This window comes from Chaetodon auriga, chromosome 10 (genome assembly GCF_051107435.1).
Source record: "Chaetodon auriga isolate fChaAug3 chromosome 10, fChaAug3.hap1, whole genome shotgun sequence".
NCBI classification, from domain to species: domain Eukaryota; kingdom Metazoa; phylum Chordata; class Actinopteri; order Chaetodontiformes; family Chaetodontidae; genus Chaetodon; species Chaetodon auriga.
The window spans coordinates 28053806-28072327 of record NC_135083.1 but is presented as its reverse complement, the minus strand read 5'-3'; the positions used below and the strand labels follow the sequence as shown (position 1 = coordinate 28072327).

Here is an 18522-nt window from a genome sequence, read left to right as displayed (position 1 = left end):
GAAGAAGGAAATAAGAAGGAATAAGAAGGAATAATCCCAATGAAAGTAGTCCATTCCAAGATGGCACATGGATCAAACTCATAGACACTGGGAAAAATGCAGGACTGGCTCCTCCTTGAACCGACACCTTATCGTGGTGGAATAGTTTGTCTACCCGAATGATCCTAGTGGCTTTGTTGTCCGGGGCTTAATGCCCCTGGTAGGGTCTCCCAAGGTAAACAGGTTCTAGGTGACGGGTCGGTTCAAAAGCCCCTATGAAAGAAAAAACAACAAGGATGCTTATGTCACCCGGATTGATGTCACCGGGGCCCCACCCTGGAGCCAGGCCTTGGGTTGGGGCTTGCAGGCGAGCACCTGGTGGCCGGGCGCAGCCCAAAGGAGCGACGTGGGTCCGCCTTCCTGTAGGCCCACCACCAGCAGGAAGGATCAGAAGGGGCCGGTGCTTTGTGTTATGGGTGGCAGTCGTGGGCGGGGGCCCCAGTGACCCAAACCCTGGACGATGACTCTGGCTATGGGGACATGGAATGTCACCTTGCTGGGGGGGGGGGGGGGAAGCCAAAGCTAGCGCAGGAGGTTGAGCGGTACCGACTACAGATAGTCGGGCTCACCTCCACACACAGTCTGGTCTCTGGAACCCAACTCCTTGAGACTGCACTCTCTTCTACTCTGGAGTTGCCCGCTTTGAGAGGCGTCGAGCTGGTGTGGGCTTGCTTATAGCCCCCCAGCTCAGCCGCCATGTGTTGGAGTTCTCCCCACTGAGTGAGAGGGTGGCTTCCCTGCGCCTTCGGGTCGGGGATAGGTCTCTCACTGTTGTTTCGGCCTACGGGCCGAACAGCAGTGTAGAGTACCCGGCCTTCTTGGAGTCCCTGTGAGGGGTACTGGAAAGTGCTCCAACCGAGGACTCCATCGTTCTGCTGGGGGACTTCAATGCTCATGTGGGTAGTGACCAGGGTTCTAAATTAACTTTTTTGATCACCAGCCACATTGGCTGGTGATCAAAAAAGTTAATTTAAAACCTAAAAAAAAAGTTAATTTAGAACCTTCTAAAGTTACCAGCCAATCAGAATTTCCACTAGCCAAATTTTTTCCCGGTGAAAATAAGAGAGATTATGAGTGCCACTGCATGCATTTGATCATTTTATTTACATTGTTGGCATGAAAAATGCACAGAAAGTACAACACATGAAACAAAATATACACAGAAAGTGCAAACATTTAATTTATACAAACAAAAAATGCTGTCAGATTTATTATTTTATAAAAGACATTTTTCCATTATTTAGTATCATTACATTCCTAATAAAATGTATTTTTCCTTTCAACTTTAAGTGTTTCTGCTTTCCTTCTTTAATAAGAAATATATATAAGTAACAGCCATGACTTAAACACTTGCAAAAAATTGCATTGGTAATAAATTGAATTATGTATGTACAACTAGAAAACACAAATAGTGCAGCAGTCAGTATTGCAGACTCCTTAGGCTTTCCTGATGACTTCGGGCACTCTCATGGTCCTTTACTGCCTCGACTTTAAAATTATTAGTCCCCACCACAAAATTATTCGTCTTGTTTTTTTCTTTCGTGTACATGCGGCAATCCTTACAAAACATGACGGCATTTTCGTGATCAAACACAAGCCATTCACGACCTGTCAGCCATTTAGCGTTAAACTTTCTTTTCTTCGTTTCGCACGCTTTGTCGACATTCTCATCCCCTGCCTCCTTCCTCTTCTCGCCCCCAGACGTCTGTCCCAACCACGCATTTAGTTTAACTTTACTTTTTACTTTTAGCTAGCTCAGTCTCCTTTTTTACAGTTTATACGCCGCCGTTCATTCTTCTTCTTCTTCTTTGTGTTTGCGTTTCCGTGGTTTCTCGCGCCGGTTGCACTACAAACTGTAGTGTGCCTGCGCACAGCCAATGGGCGTCTTGTACGTCATCACGTAGCATTACGACAGTGTTCATGGGAAATGTAGGACGGACTGTCCGGGGGACAAATGACCAAGAACTGTAGAGCGGCTCTGACTGACATGATTGCCTAATGCATTACCGGCCAAATTGGCTAGTAAGTTTTTATTTACACCCGCCAATATGAATTTTAACCCGCATTTGGCGGGTTGGCGGGTGTTAATTTAGAACCCTGGTAGTGACAGTGATACTTGGAGGGGTGTGACTGGGAGGAACGGCCTCCCCGATCTGAACCTGAGCGGTGTTCTATTATTGGATTTCTGTGCTAGTCACAGTTTGTCCATAATGAACACCATGTTCAAGCATAAGGATGTCCATCAGTGCATGTGGCACCAGGACACCCTAGGCTGGAGGTCAATGATCAACTTGACCTTCGGCGGTATGTCTTGGACACTTGGGCGAAGAGAGGGGCTGAGCTGTCAACTGATCATCACCTGGTGGTGAGCTGGAACCGCTGGCAGGGGATGAAACAGGACAGACTTGGTGGACCCAATCGTACTGTGAGGGTCTGTTGGGAATGTCTGGCGGAACCCGCTGTCAGGGAGGTCTTCAACTCCCACCTCCGGGAGAGCTTCGACCAGATTCCGAGGGAGGTTGGAGACATTGAGTCCGAATGGACCATGTTCTCCACTTCCATTGTTGATACAGCCGTCCGTAGCTGTGGCCGTAAAGTCGCTGGTGCCTGTCGTGGTGGCAATCCCAGAACCTGGTGGTGAACACTGGAAATAAGGGATGCCGTCAAGCTGAAGAAGTCCTATTGGGCCTGGTTGGCTCATGGGACTCCTGAGGCAGCTGACGGGTACCGGCAGGCCAAGAGTGCGGCAGCTCGGGCGGTTGTAGAAGCAAAAACTCGGGTCTGGGAGGAGTTCGGGGAGGCCATGGAGGAGGACTACCGGTCGGCCTCGAAGAAATTCTGGCAAACCGTTCGCGCCTCAGGAAAGGGAAGCAGCTCTCTGTCAACACTGTTTACAGTGGAGGTGGGGAGCTGTTGACCTCGACTGGGGACAGGCACTCGACCATGTCACTCGTCATTCTATGGGAGGTGCTCCGGGAGTATGGGGTTGGAGGCCCTCTGCTGAGGGCTGTACAGTCCCTGTACAACCGGAGCAGGAGCTTGGTCTGCATTGCCGGCAGTAAGTTGGACCTGTTCCTGGTGCATGTTGGACTCTGCCCTTTGTCACCGGTTCTGTTCATTATTTTTATGGACAGAATTTCTAGGCGCAGCCAGGGGCCGGAGGGGGTTCAGTTCGGGAGCCGGCAGATTTCGTCTCTGCTTTTTGCGGATTGTTGTCTTGTTGGCTCCCTCGAGCCAGGACCTTCAGCATGCACTGGGGCGGTTCGCAGCCGAGTGTGAAGCAGCTTGGATGAGAGTCAGCAGCTCCAAGTCCAAGGCCATGGTTCTCGACCGGAAAAAGGTGGCTTGCTCCCTCCGGGTTGAGGGAGAGTTCCTGCCTCAAGTGGAGGAGTTTAAGTATCTTGGGATCTTGTTCACGAGTGAGGGAAGAATGGAGCGAATGGAGCGAGATTGACAGGCGGATCGGTGCAGCGGCAACAGTAATGCGGTCACTGTATCGGTCTGTCGTGGTGAAGAAGGAGCTGAGCTGAAAGGCAAAGCTCTCGATTTACCGGTCAATCTACGTTCCTACCCTCACTTATGGTCATGAACTTTGGGTCATGACCGAAAGAACGAGGTCCCAGATACAAGCGGCTGAAATGAGTTTCCTCCGCAGGGTGGCGGGGCGCTCCCTTAGAGATAAGGTGAGGAGCTCTGTCACCCGGGAGGAGCTCAGAGTAGAGTTGCTGCTCCTCCACATCGAGAGTAGTCAGCTGAGGTGGCTCGGGCATCTCTATCAGATGCCCCCTGGACACCTCCCCAGGGAGTTGTTCCAGGCATGCCCCACCGGGAGGAGGCCCCGAGGAATACCCAGGACACGCTGGAGTGACTTGGATGGCCTGGGAATGCCCCGAGATCCCCCCGGATGACCTGTCCAGGGAGAGGGAAGTCCCTGCTCAGACTGCTGCCCCCGCGACCCGGCCCCGGATAAGCGGGAGAAAATGGATGGATGGATGGATGGATGGATGGATGGATGGGAACAGAGGCGGTATAACTAACTTAAAAGGACAAAGAAATAAAGAAAGGCAGACTGTATTTGCCAAAATGATTATCAGTATGATTGTTACCAATAATAACTGTCTCATGTCAAGGGAGAGGGTCACGTGAACGGACAAAGATGGCAGCTTAGAAGAGGGGCTCTGGGCAATCGTGCACAAAAAACCTTTTTTTCCCCAGATAATGGCTTGAAATTCAAAATTTCAACTCAGGGTCAACTATGTCGACATCTCACGCGATTAAGGACTGCGACATTTTCACCAGAGCCCGAAAGTCGACCGCTCAAAACAAGAAAGAGGCCTCCTCACCCCAGCAAACCGGCGTTAGCAACATGGCCGACATAGCAGACGTGCTAAAAGAACTAAAGTCACTTCGCTCGGAGTTTGGACTAAAACTGGATGGCATTAATAACCGCCTCGGGGATGTGACTAGTGCTATAACGGCGCTTGAGGGCAAAGTGGCTGAAGTTAAACAGGACGTATCGGAACACACTAAACGCATCGAGGAAGCGGAGAACCGAGTGATGGTGGCAGAGGAGGAACTGGAAAGTGTACGGGCAGAGTTGGCTTCAACTGTGAAACGGCTGACATATGTGGAGATGAAGTCTGACGATTTGGAGAATCGAAGCAGGAGGAAGAACCTGCGTATGTTCGGTCTCAAAGAAGGCGCCGAGGGTACACAACCATTGCCGGATTTTATCCGGGAAATGTTACCGAAGTGGTTGGGGCTCAGCGCGGACCAAACCCCGGTATTGGAGCGGGTGCATCGCACTCTGGCACCAGCAAAGCCTAACCAACACAGAGCCGTTCTCATACGCTTCTGGAAATTCCAGGATAGAGAGACTGTTTATCGTCTTTCATCACAGAAGAACATCCTGCACGATGGAGCTAAGCTCACTCTGGTACAGGACTTTTCAGCAGAAACGATGCGGAAACGTCGGGAGTTTAACGCAGCCAGAAAGTTGTTCAACGAGGTGGGAAAATTTCGGGGATTCCAGCTAAATCCCTGCAAGATGAGAGTGGTCCATGACGGCAAGTTGTTCCTCTTTTCTTCACCGCGTGAAGCAGAGGAATTCTACCGTGAGATTCAACCTAAAGGATAAGCCCTGTTCTGCACAGTCAGCCTCTGATGATAGGTAACACCAGTAAAAGTCACAGTAACAGTGAGATGGACTAACGGGACTGATAATGCGAGTGTTATAATTGGCCCAGCACACTTATGTTTTTTGTTTTTTGTATTTTCTAATGAAGATTCAAGTTTATTGTATATTGTTTGTATGAACATTTGTACGGAGTGTGAACTGGGCATGATCTCAATTAGCCCCCCCCTCCCCATTTTTTGAGTTTAACATTGAGAGAGTCATTATTATTACTATTATTATTATTATTATTGCTATGACAAAGACAAAGTTTTATTTTATCTATTTCTTCTCGTTTCTCTCTCTTTTTTTTTAGTTAGTGAAGTTCTTTTTTTTAGTCTACATAAAATGATGTCTGGAAATGGGGTAGGTAGAGGGGTAATTTTAATTTCAATTTAGTATTATTTTTATTTTTTATATGTACACAAATCCGTCCCTTTTTGGATATTTGGGGATAAATAATAGTTATGATGATTGTAAGCGTGGTGCACGTTTGACGACAGGCCCAAAGACCCACGTAGACTAACTAACTGCTCCTCATTGTAAATGTGGATCAGTGTTCCTCATTTATTTAGTGAAAGTTAGGGATTAAGGGGAAGGTTCAATGTTCAGGTTTTAAAACACTTCAGTTGGGGAAGTGTGGGGGGTGGGAGGTGGAGATATCTGGCTTTTTTAAATGTTGTTTATTTGTATTTAGGTTTTTTCTGTATGTCATCAAGGCTTCTACCAGTAGTCTCTTCGTTTACTCATTTGATCTATCTGGTTAGTCAGAACTGCATCTTATTTACAAGATTAACACACCAATATGTCTACAATAAAAATCACTAGTTGGAATGTTAGGGGGCTGAGAGAAATAACTAAATTAAAGCAGGTATTAAACAGAATTAGACAACTGTCTCATGTCAAGCATATACAATCTAACCGCTACGAGTCTCTAGATGGCAGTATGGTTCCGTGGTAGAAACTCAGACAAACTTTTTAGGAGAAATAAAATCACAGTTTTGTCATTTTATAAGCTAGAAACACAGGAAAGTATTGATATCATACAGATTACTGGTTTAATAATGTAAGAACATCCAAAGTTAACTCAAACATATAGATTTCATTATCCTGGTGTGATAGAAAAGAGGCACACAAACATACAAAAACAGTTTGCTTCAGGGATGTCTAATTTACAACCCATCAGCATTATCGGATTTTGGAGGTTCCTCTGAGACCTGGCACTTGTCCATTCAGACGGTTTTACTGTCCTCATCTCTCATGGAGCTATTAAGAAAGAATTAGCATCCCCATGAAAAACATCCTGGGTGAAAGGTAACCTTTGAAGTAGAAGTGTCTGCGTCTCTTGCTCCCCTGAAGGAATGTGAGAAGGTGTTCTACAGCCAGACATCTTCTCTCTCTCTGAAGTAACACTTCCCTGTAAACAGTTCAAACGGTCAATAGCTCTCAAAAGTTGGGATGTTTTACGCCTCCATTTCTCCTGAAGGAATGCAAAAAGGGGGAAACAAAGTCAGTTATAGGTCAGTTCTGCTACATTCCAATCCACTGCTCATGAGGAGTCAGGGCCCTCTATCAATCCTGCAAATTCTCCCAATAAGACAATTCTTTCTAAAATTGGTCAATTGTACACACAATTTCCAGTATTTAAAAAACTGGCCATCTGCATCTCCTTCAAAACCCTAATTTATCCCCCTGCAACCATTGTGCCCATCCATCCACCTTTTACTTCCTCTAAAGCATATTACACACTTGAAACTTCTCAGGCCTTTAAATTATGCCACAGACTGAAACTCTTTTATCTAGCTATCAGAAGCCTGCTCCCAAAGACTAAATATATGCATAGTTTGGTATGGGAATCCTCACCAGATGTGTTCATTCTGACTGACACAGGGCTTTCCCCTAAGATCCCAAATGCTGACATTACTATAAACGGATACAACGCTTTTAGATGTGAGCAAAGAAGTGAGGGAGGCAGAGTTCTGATCTATGTAAAAGACTGCCTTACTGTCCATGAAATCACCTCGAACTCAGAGCTGAAGAAGTATGAACATATTGTGTTGGGCCTTTATCTTGGTAGATACAGATACTTGACCAATGTTAGATATATCACCCCCCTTCAGCCTTGGAGGGCATTGCAAAGCTCTGGTTACTGTATGCCTCCTCTGAGTTAATAATAATTGGGGATCTGGACCGACAGCTCTACCAAATCAAAAGAACAGTGCCTTGAATTTAATCTTTTTCAGCTCATAGACAAACCTACCAAATCAACTTTAAAAACTGTCGTAACTCCACATTAGTTGATATCATACTTACCAAAAGAGCACTCAAATACCCTGCTTCTGGAGCTTTTGCCCTTGGCATTAATGATCACTGTTATGTCACTTGTGTCAGAGGCGCAATTCCTAACTTAGGTCACATACATAACATGCTTAACTTACATCACGTATACATGTAAATGTTCCTGCATTATACAATTCATGTTCTTTTCCTCAACCTACCTGTGTTAGAAAGGCTTTCTGGCAGGCATCTCATACTGTTGCTAAAGTGTACCTTGTATGTTTGTATGCAGAGGGGTGTGACAAAAACGTTGGTATTTGAACTGGGAATGAGAACGGGTTGAACTACAGTGACATTAAACTACTTGTCTTTTCAGGTTTATGGTCACGAGTAGTGTTAACATGCAGAACAACATGCATGTTACGTGACTGTTGAGCAAACATGATGTGACACTTGCGTGTTACGATTCCGTAGAATCAGTATTTAGTTGGACCAATGAAGCGGAAGAAACAGCCGGAAAACAAGGAGCCGAAATAAACAAGCGATTTTAATAACAATGCCAAAAACTCGAACACAAAATCAGCCCAATAAAACGAAAGCGTCACTACACCATGGCGAGCAGGTAGGAGAAAACAAACCTCACTAGCTTGTAACAGAAAAAAATACTAACTACTCGATCTGATCTCAGGAAAACAGAAGAACACAAAATCAGCCAAAACAAACAAGGAATCACTACACTGTGGCGAGCGGGTAGGAGAGCTAAGAACAACGGACAAACAAAAGTAACAAACCAAAATACAAAAACAAACCAAACTAGCGCTACTAGACAATAATCAAGAACGACAAGAACAGGTCTAGGTCTAAGGCACAATGACAAGGAAACAGAATGGCTGGAGAGTCTCTGCGAAATGCTTCGACAATCTGGCAGCGTGGCAATGCTGCCAAGCTACTTAAGAGTAGGCGCAATCAGTGGAGATCTGCCTCAGGTGTGTTGGAGACCTGCAGCATCACCAGGCCACACCTCCACTGCAGGTGAGGAGAGAGAGAGAGAGAGAGCCATTAGCCAAAACATGCAAAAAAAAAAAAAACACACAAGGAAACAAGTACAAACTATGACATTGCGTTTGCATCAAAACAAAAGATAAAACAGGTGTTGCCATGATAGTTGCAAAGTGATAAAATTTGCTCTGTGTTTTATAAACTGTTGTGCAGTGTTATGGTATCTGATAAACCTTTAAACTCCTTAATTTGTCACTCCTGAATTCAGTGATGGAGGTGGGGCTTTGTTTATTCCCATTAAGTTGCTCTGCGGTGCATGAAGCCAAAAACATAACTTCCCACCATAAAGATATTTCCCAAATGAATGCATACTGTGCATGCTCTATGGGGCTCAGCATGCAGTCCAGAGACTTCTGACAGCTCAACCGGGTAACTTCTGGGTACCAGTACCGTGAACAAGACATCCTGTGTCTGTGATGGCGAATGTACTTAGTTCATTTGAATGGCTGGTACATTCAATGGTGCTGCTTTGCAGGAGACAATGGTAAGGGCTATGTAGCTCTTAGAATATATTGATAATATATACTTTAGAATTTGTTAACTGGCCTGTGATTTATTTATTTTTTTTAATTAATTATTATTATTTTTTTTTTTGGTCAACAGAAATCTGGGCAAATCTGGACTGAGGGTGTCCTGCCTTGGATTAGGTGAGTGTGGCAACAAGACCATGACTATCTATGGAAGTGTATAAACAACTGAATAAGCACAAAACAAATTTGAGTGATCTTTGGTTTGCAGGTTAACACTTTTGACTTATCACTTATTTTCATACCAGCTTTATTTTCTTTTCCATCAGTATTTTTTCAGTTAAAGCCCCTTCCAATTCTTGTAAAATTAGCCTAAAACACCCATCCAAGGCAAACTGAAAGTAAATTGAAAGCTGTTCTGGAACTATTTGAAGTACATGCATGGTTGTGGTCTCTTATGAAAGGTAACACAGCAGAATCAAGTAGTTAAGTGCTATTGGCAATGAGTAATAGAAGATTGAACACACTGAAGTTGAAGGTTTCCACCCGAATATTTGTTTTGCAAGTAAGTGCCTGTAAGATGACTACATCTGGGCCTTAGTGGGAAAACACAATGGGGACACAGCCTGACTTGGCCTGCAGTCCACATATCGAAGTATCCTTGGCCAAGACACTGAAACCCAAAAATCCTGATTGGGATGTGTATGAATCTTGCTCATGTTGTAAAGCAGTTTGAATGGTTGGTAAGACTGGAAGGGTGTGATATAAATACAGTCCGTTTACCATCTGAGAATGCATGCCTCTGCCACATAAAGCCATTCAAACTGTGTCCGTTGCACTCAGTGTAATGTTTTTCCATGTTGGTGCTGAAATGTGTTGTGGCCCCCTCTAACTCGGCATGAGATTAGTTTTGGTGGTGAGAATGCAACCAAACCTGAGACTGGGTGCCTCACGCCAAAAGCATGAGAGATGGCAACCTTGATAATATCGTATATATATTTTCTTAAACAAAAAGTGCATTGATGATGCAAAATGACGATGTGGGGTTGTATGAGGTATTTATTAATAGTGTCAGTGTATTACCTATAGTAGATGGCAGTCAAGGTATATTATGACTATAAAACTGAGCAAAAATCTGTACGTTTCAGGGAAGATAAAGTGTCACTTGTGCTATTGGTTGTGATTTGTGAAAAGATACAGATATAATGAGTTAGCATGTAATGTTGCATGTAGCACAGTAAGTCATGTAATGTAAATATAGTAATTGTCAGGATATGCAGGTTAAAAGTATGACAGGGATAGCTGTGGCAGAAATGCCTCATTTGGGCAGCTGTAGCAGTGTGACCGCCTCCCAGCGGCAAGGTCATTTGGTTGTAGTCTGGGATCTCTGTCACCAAGGCAACCTGTGGTGAGGAAACAAACATCAAACAACATAGGAGACTTCCAGTCGGCTACCGCATGGAGTATACGCGACGAATGAGAGCTCCTGCCTACTCTGTTCTTTTTCTCACTCATTCACTCTTTTTATTCACCCCGTGAGTTCGCTTCATTCATTCTGGTCGGCGTTTACATCCCGCCGCAAGCCAACGTGCAGGACGCACAGCGTATGCTCGCGGACCAGATACTGTGTGTGGAGCGGACCAACCCGGACTCCTTAGTTATTGTCCTTGGCGACTTTAACAAAGGTAACCTCACCCACGAACTCCCTAAATACAGACAGTTTATCAAATGCCCGACCAGAGAGGAGAACATTCTGGATCACTGTTACACCACCGTCAGGGATGCTTATCACGCCGTCCCCCGTGCTGCACTGGGCCACTCTGACCACGTCATGGTGCACCTGATTCCTGCGTACAGGCAGAAACTAAAGCTCTGCAAACCTGTAGTGAGGACATCAAGGAAGTGGACCAGTGAGGCTGTGGAGGATCTCCAGGCGTGTTTGGACTCTACTGACTGGGATGTGTTCAGGACTGCTACCAACAGTCTGGATGAGTACACGGAGACTGTGACGTCCTACATCAGCTTCTGTGAGGACTGCTGTGTTCCATCACGTACCAGGGTGAGTTACAACAATGACAAACCCTGGTTCACAGCCCAACTCAGGCAGCTAAGGTTGGCAAAGGAAGAAACCTTCAGGAGTGGGGACAAAGACAGATACAAAGAGTCGAAGTACAAGTTTAGCAAGGCGGTGAAAGAGGCTAAACGGCTGTACTCTGAGAAGCTCCAACACCAATTCTCAGCTAACGACTCTGCGTCTGTCTGGAAAGGGCTCAGGCAGATCACTAACTTCAAGCCTAAAGCCCCCCACTCCATCAACGATCGACGCCTAGCCAACGACCTGAACCAGTTCTACTGCCGCTTTGAAAGACAAAGGGACAGTCCAGCAACCATCCCCCACGACACCTCTGAACAGCTCCAGCTCCAGTCACCTCCACCAATGCCCACCTTAAAGGCCCCCCCCTCCCCCTCCCCACCCACCTCAGTGACGACTCTTTCCATCCATGAAAGGGACGTCAACAGACTCTTCAGGAGACAGAACCCCCGGAAAGCATCTGGACCGGATTCTGTCTCCCCATCTGCCTTGAAGCACTGCGCTGATCAGCTGTCCCCAGTGTTCACAGACATTTTTAACACCTCACTGGAGACATGTCACGTGCCAGCCTGCTTCAAGTCTTCAACCATCATCCCTGTTCCCAAGAAGCCAAGGACCACAGGACTTAATGACTTCAGACCCGTCGCCCTGACCTCTGTGGTCATGAAGTCCTTTGAGCGCCTTGTGCTCTCACACATCAGAGACATCACTGACCCTCTCCTGGACCCCCTGCAGTTTGCCTACAGAGCCAACAGGTCTGTAGACGATGCAGTCAACTTGGCCCTCCACTTCATCCTCCAGCACCTGGACTCCGCAGGAACCTACGCTAGGATCCTGTTTGTGGATTTCAGTTCTGCCTTCAACACCATCGTCCCAACTCTGCTTCAGGAGAAGCTCTCCCAGCTGAGCGTGCCTGACTCCACCTGCAGGTGGATCACAGACTTCCTGTCTGACAGGAAACAGTGCGTGAAGCTGGGGAAACACCTCTCCGACGCTAAGACCATCAGCACCGGATCCCCCCAGGGCTGTGTTCTTTCTCCTCTGCTCTTCTCCCTGTACACGAACAGCTGCACCTCCAGTCACCAGTCTGTCAAGCTCCTGAAGTTTGCGGACGACACCACCCTCATCGGACTCATCTCTGATGGCGACGAGTCCGCCTACAGGTGGGAGGTTGACCATCTGGTGACCTGGTGCAATCAGAACAACCTGGAGCTAAATGCTCTAAAGACAGTGGAAGATGGTTGTGGACTACAGGAAGAACTCAGCCTCACCCACCCCCATCACCCTCTGTGACTCCACTATTGACACTGTGGAGTCTTTCCGCTTCCTGGGAACTATCATCTCCCAGGACCTCAAGTGGGAGCCGAACATCAGCTCCCTCATCAGGTAAGCACAGCAGAGGATGTACTTCCTACGGCAGCTGAAGAAATTCAGCCTGCCAAAGACAATGATGGTGCACTTCTACACAGCCATCATCGAGTCCATCCTCACCTCCTCCATCACCATCTGGTACGCTGCTGCCACCGCCAAGGACAAGGGCAGACTGCAGCGTGTCATTCGGTCTGCAGAGAAGGTGATTGGCTGCAATCTACCATCTCTTCAGGACCTGTACGCCTCCAGGACCCTGAGGCGTGCAGAAAAGATTGTGGCTGATCCCTCTCACCCCGGACACAAACTCTTTGAGCCACTCCCCTCTGGCAGGAGGCTGCGGTCCATCAGGACCAAAACCTCACGCCACAAGAACAGTTTTTTCCCGTCTGCTGTCAGCCTTACCAACAAGGCCCGGAACCCCCCCTGACACTCTTCACATTCCACCTCGGACTCATTCTGTCACATTGAGTGATATAAATATAACTCTATGCGTTACATTAACGCTCAACTTGGAACTCTTTCTGAAAAACAGAACTGTGTTTCTAACAATAACAGACTTGTGTATATATATTTAAATTGTTATTTTTTATGCTCTTATTTTAGTAGATGTGTCATATTTTAGTAGATGTGTCATGCACCAATTTCACCAGAAAAAATTCCTCGTATGTGTAAAAGCATTCTTGGCAATAAAGCTTTTTCTGATTCTGATTCTGATTATTTTGCAAATTGAGTAATTCATATTGAACAATTTCCTTTTCGTTAAACTACGATTGTTTCAAAATGACTTCACACCGCTGCAAGTCAGGGAAAAAAGACGACCAAACCACCAGTTTAACCATGGAGGCTATCTCTGAGCTACCTGATCAGCACAGACAGGCGTTGGCTGCTGACTTTAAAACTTCCTTCAACCAGCTGGAAAGCAATTTCGACCAGATCTGCTCCGCAGTTGACGAGCATGGCCAGCGTCTTTCGTCTCTTGAGCTCGCCGCGGAGGACCTGAGCCAGCGTGTCAGTGAGCTAGAAAATGTGTGTTCCAGCCTGCCGGACAGCAACTCCAAACTAACGGCTAAAGTCGTTGACCTAGAGGGTCGCAGCAGAAGACAGAATATTCGCATCCTGGGTCTGGCGGAGTCTATTGAAGGTGGGCGTCCTTGAGCTTTTTTCTCTGATTTGCTGTGCGAGGTTTTTGGAAAAGAGATGCTTCCATCTCCGCCGATCGACAGAGCCCACCGCTCGCTAACAGCAAAACCGGCCCCCGGACAGAGACCGCATCCCGTCATCGTCCATCTGCACCGCTATCAGGTCAAGGACCTCCTGATCCGTGAGGCCCGCCTTAGAGGGAAACTGAATTACCGCGGCCATCAAGTTGGTGTTGTTGAAGACTACAGCCCAGAGGTTTTGAGCCAGCGAGCCGAGTACAGGGAAGTTATGGCGGATCTCTACAACGGAGGGCTGTTCTCGTTCTCTCCTATATCCCGCACGGCTCCGCATCACACTTCCCGACGGAGATAAGAAGTGGCTACGCTCGACCGATGAGGCGCGGAGATACATCAACGGCCTTCCTCCTTCATCTTCACCACCGTTAATGACTACTTGATGACTGCCTGGTGGTTTACAACCGGTAATGTGCTACCCTTTACTCTGGCCGCCGCCGTATACGATCTGCTATGGGGGAGCTTACTGAACCATTAGTACCACACTGACCCTGGCTGCAGGTACGTGAGTATGTCCCCCAGCCTTTAACTCAGTGAACTGTTACATTCTGGTGTGAGGACAACCTGCCAGAGCCTATGCTTATCTTTGAAGCAACATATCTCATTTTTATTTTATTATATGACTTTATAGTGCCAACAATATGTAAGAGATTTAAAAGGAAAGTTTTTTTTCTCTGTTTGTACTTCCAGAATATGTGGAGCTAGGAGTGTTGAGTGCACTTTAACATTAAAATAAGGAGTTGAAGATATTGGGTTCAAGTGACAGGAAGATTTTTTGGGGAGTTAAAAATGGGGGTCTTGGAGAGCTTGTTGCTATGTTCTTTGGCAGCTGTCTTGTTGTGGGGTGGGTGGGCAAGGGGTGGTTTCTCCAATGCCAGTATTGGTTTATTAGCCTACATAAGCCATGCACGGCTCATTTTTGGTTTATTATGTCTTTTATGTTCCTGGAGTTTTGACATCATTTGTACTTATCCTACACCTTTAGTTAAAGACAGTGTATAGGTCATTAAACTTTGTTAGCTGGAATGTCAAGGGTTTAAATCACCCTGTTAAGAGGAGGAGGGTATTTTCACATATAAAACAATTTAATGCAGCATTTGTTTTTGTTTTTTTTTTTGCAAGAGACACACATTCGCGGTTCTGATAGTACTCGCCTGATGTCATGGTGGGCGGCGCAGCACTTCCATTCCTCATTCCAAGCAAAAGCCGGGTGGGTTTCAATCCTGGTTGACCAAAACATCACTTTTGTGCATCACAGTGTTATATCAGATGCTAACGGCCGTTTTATCATTGTCTCAGGGAAGTTATATAATACAAAGATGGTGCTCGCCAACATTTATGCTCCAAATGTAGACGATGTGGGATTTTTGAACGCTTTTTTTCTTCTCTCCCGGATCTGAGCTCATACTCGCTTATATTTGGGGGGGGATTTTAGCTGCTGGTTAGATCCCATGCTGAACCTTTCCTCTCCCAATCCAGGCTCAGTTAGTAGGTCTGCCTCATTCATCCAGTCATTTCTATCTGATTTTGGTGTCTCTGATGTGTGGTGTTTCCTCCATCCAAATAAGAGAGAGTACTCCTTTTTTTCGCACGTCCACCATACCTTCACTAGGATTGATTACTTTCTCATTGACAATGAACTGATACCATTGGCGCGTTCCTGTGCTTATCAGGGCATAGTGATATCAGATCCTGCCCCTCTTGTATTATTTCTGGCGCTACCTGACCTTAAAAAAAACACTGGCGCTTTAATTCAACTCTCCTGTCAGACAACGATTTTGTGAAATTTATGGAAGAACATATATCCTTTTTCTTTCAGATGAATATCTCCCTGGATACACTTAGTTTCAAACCAAATTTGATTTGGCCTCGACTCATCCCATTGAACGCCACCTCTCGAGAAGTAAGAGTTTGTTCTATATCCATGGTGAGAAATCAGGGAAATTATTAGCTAATCAGCTGAGAGGACTCAAAGCAAAGGGGCATATTACGAATATTAAAATGGAGGATGGTAACGTTACTTCAGATCATGCAAGGATTAATGACACATTCAGGAATTACTATTCTCAACTCTAGACCTCTAAATTCTTGAATAATGCTAAATTAATGGATAATTTTTTGAACCAACTAACTATTCCCACACTCCCCCCAGACAGTAAAATGAAATTAGATGCACCCATAACAAAAGAGGAGATAGAAGTTGCTATTTCCTCGCTGCAGTCAGGAAAATCTCAGGGCCCGATGGGTTTCCCATGGAATTTTTAAGGCGTTTTCCTCACTACTCTCACCGCAGCTAAGCACAGTGCTGTCTGACTCATTCAAGCAGGGCAAGCTTCCGACATCATTTTATGAAGCATGTATCACTCTTATTACAAAAAAAGATGTAGTGCTCTTCATATAGGCCAATCTCTTCATTAAATGTTGATGTTAAAATTTTGGCTAAAGTTCTGGCCCGAAGATTGGAGAACATCTTGCCATCCGTCATATCTGAAGACCAAACGGGCTTTGCTAAAAATCGATACTCCTCCATGCAGCATGCGTAGTGAGTAGACGTGTTTTCCACAGCTCCCGCAGAAAGTTATTAAATTTATTCATTTTGGACCTCGTAACTATTTAAACTTTGTTGAAGCGCATACTAAGTACAGTACTCTAGTGTACATAATTCATTTTCCAGGATAGATTTTTTTTTGGTTGATCCCTATTTGCTCAATGTCATCACAGAGTGTAAATATGACCCAATTATTATATCTGATCATGCCCCTGTGAGCATTAAGGTAACTCTTCTGACCCAGGGGAAAAAACGGACATGGCAGCTTGACACACTCCTGCTGGCTGATTCAGACTTTGTGAAGTTCATTACAGAACAAATAGATTTCTTTCTGCAGACAAATAGGACTGATGGCATCTCAGCCTCAACACTCTGGGAAACACTTAAGGCGTATCTCAGGGGACAGATTATTTCTCGTTCCGCTCATATTAAAAAAATGAAGTATAGGAACACTGAGAAGCTATCTTATCTGGTTCTTCGACCCCTGATTTGATTAAGAAGAGAGTAGGCTTACAAACCAAGTATAGGTAGCTGGAGGCCAAGATGGCGCCGGAGGGGAAGATAATCTGCCGCAGATCTGCCAGGGGAAGATCTTGGGGAAGTGACGTCACAAGTAGGCGTATGCGGATGAAACCGAGCTGCGATAGTATTATTTGTGCAAATGTGATGGTATTTTTTGCCTTGTTTTATCTTTCAAATGTAATTTAAACAATTAATTATACTTAATACATATTTTTATCAGTTTAACAAGAAAGCTGTGATGGTATTCTTTGCCTTGTGCACAAGCTGTAAAGATAATTTTATTCATGTTTTATCTGTCAAACAATTAATTCTACGTTATAATATGTTGACATCATTTATTATGACTATTATCATTTTCAATTGTGGATTTATATCCTTTACAGCTGATAATACTATCAGTTCCACAATTTATTATCCTTATTTCTGTATATTTAGCTTACAATTTGTGGCTTACAATGTGTGAATGCTGTAATTCATACGATTTTGCACACAAATACATCTTTGTAATTGAATAAAAAAAAATAATAGAAATAAAATAAATGTATTGGTCTTGTTTAATGGGTCACACACAGCAGACATTCATCCAATGTAAATAAAGTATTAACCATTAATAAGAAAATAATCTAAAGGTAATAATAATAATAATAATAATAATAATAATAATAATAATAATAATAATAATGAAGTTTCACAACAATCCATTTCATTAATGGGAGACCCTAAGACAGGGGTTTTGTGACGTGAGATCTACTTTTAAAATGACTATCTCAACATGATCAACCCATCACAAATGTTTTACCTGAGGGCATGAGGCAGGGCGGGCTTTGGAATAGCGGCACCGGTGCTACATATTAGACAAACACACTTAGTGTAGTAAGGGGGAAATAAATGGGAAATACTCGGGGAAAATTACCATTCTGTATGAAAGTTAAAACTGTTCCAAGTTCTTTGTACTGACTGTACTGAGCATTGCATTGGATGTTTGCCTACTTTAGAGCAGGGTTTCCCATGGTGGGTGCCTTGATGCCAGTCCAGGGGTGCCTCAGAGTCATTTGCTAATATTTTGAATTCCCCAACACAACTTCACTAAGTTTAACCACTTAGATTATCTATGCTTGTTATGTTATGCTTGCTATGCTTGTTTGATCTTTTGCCGTCAGGCAGATGTTACAGGACAATCAAATCAAGAACAGACTCAAAAACAGTTTTTATCCGACAGCAATAACCATCCTAAATGCTTCAAGGAAAGATATGTTTGACTGAGTATTTACTTATTGTTATTGTTATATATTGTTATTGTTTATTATTTTTATTATTTATTTTGCACTGACTGTTCTGCACTTTTTAATTTCGTTGTACTGGTTACAATGACAATAAAGGAGTATTCTATTCTATATTCTATGGCTATTTCAATCTACCAGCTCACAATGCAACCATTCACCAAAAATGAAAAAAAGTCAAAGTGTGTAATATCTGTCAAGCATTTGAACAGAAATCTTGTATGCAGTTTCTTTGACATGATAAAGTTGCATCAGCAAATGACTGATCAATAACAAATTCACACTGAAATAGAGGCCATGTTTCTTTCAACTTTTAATATTGGCAGAAAGCACACACACCAGGGATGCCGTCTGAATAATATCTTGGGTACTCCCCACGCTTCCCATTCCCAGTGAAGCCAACACAGTCTTTAAATTGTATGCCACACTCTTGGCAATTCAATATGGCAAAGGGCACCCTGGACTCCTCCTTGCATACAG

The 18522-nt window shown here is 44.6% G+C and overlaps 1 protein-coding gene across 1 annotated transcript in view; it reads left to right on the top strand.

The window, feature by feature from the left end:
- Positions 1-18522, top strand: part of LOC143326776 (voltage-gated potassium channel subunit beta-2-like) — a 168111-nt gene that overhangs the window by 42737 nt on the left and 106852 nt on the right. The window contains exon 3 of the mRNA XM_076740655.1: positions 9152-9195. Coding sequence (XP_076596770.1) covers positions 9152-9195 — 44 coding nt within the window. The remainder of the gene's footprint in view (positions 1-9151; positions 9196-18522) is intronic.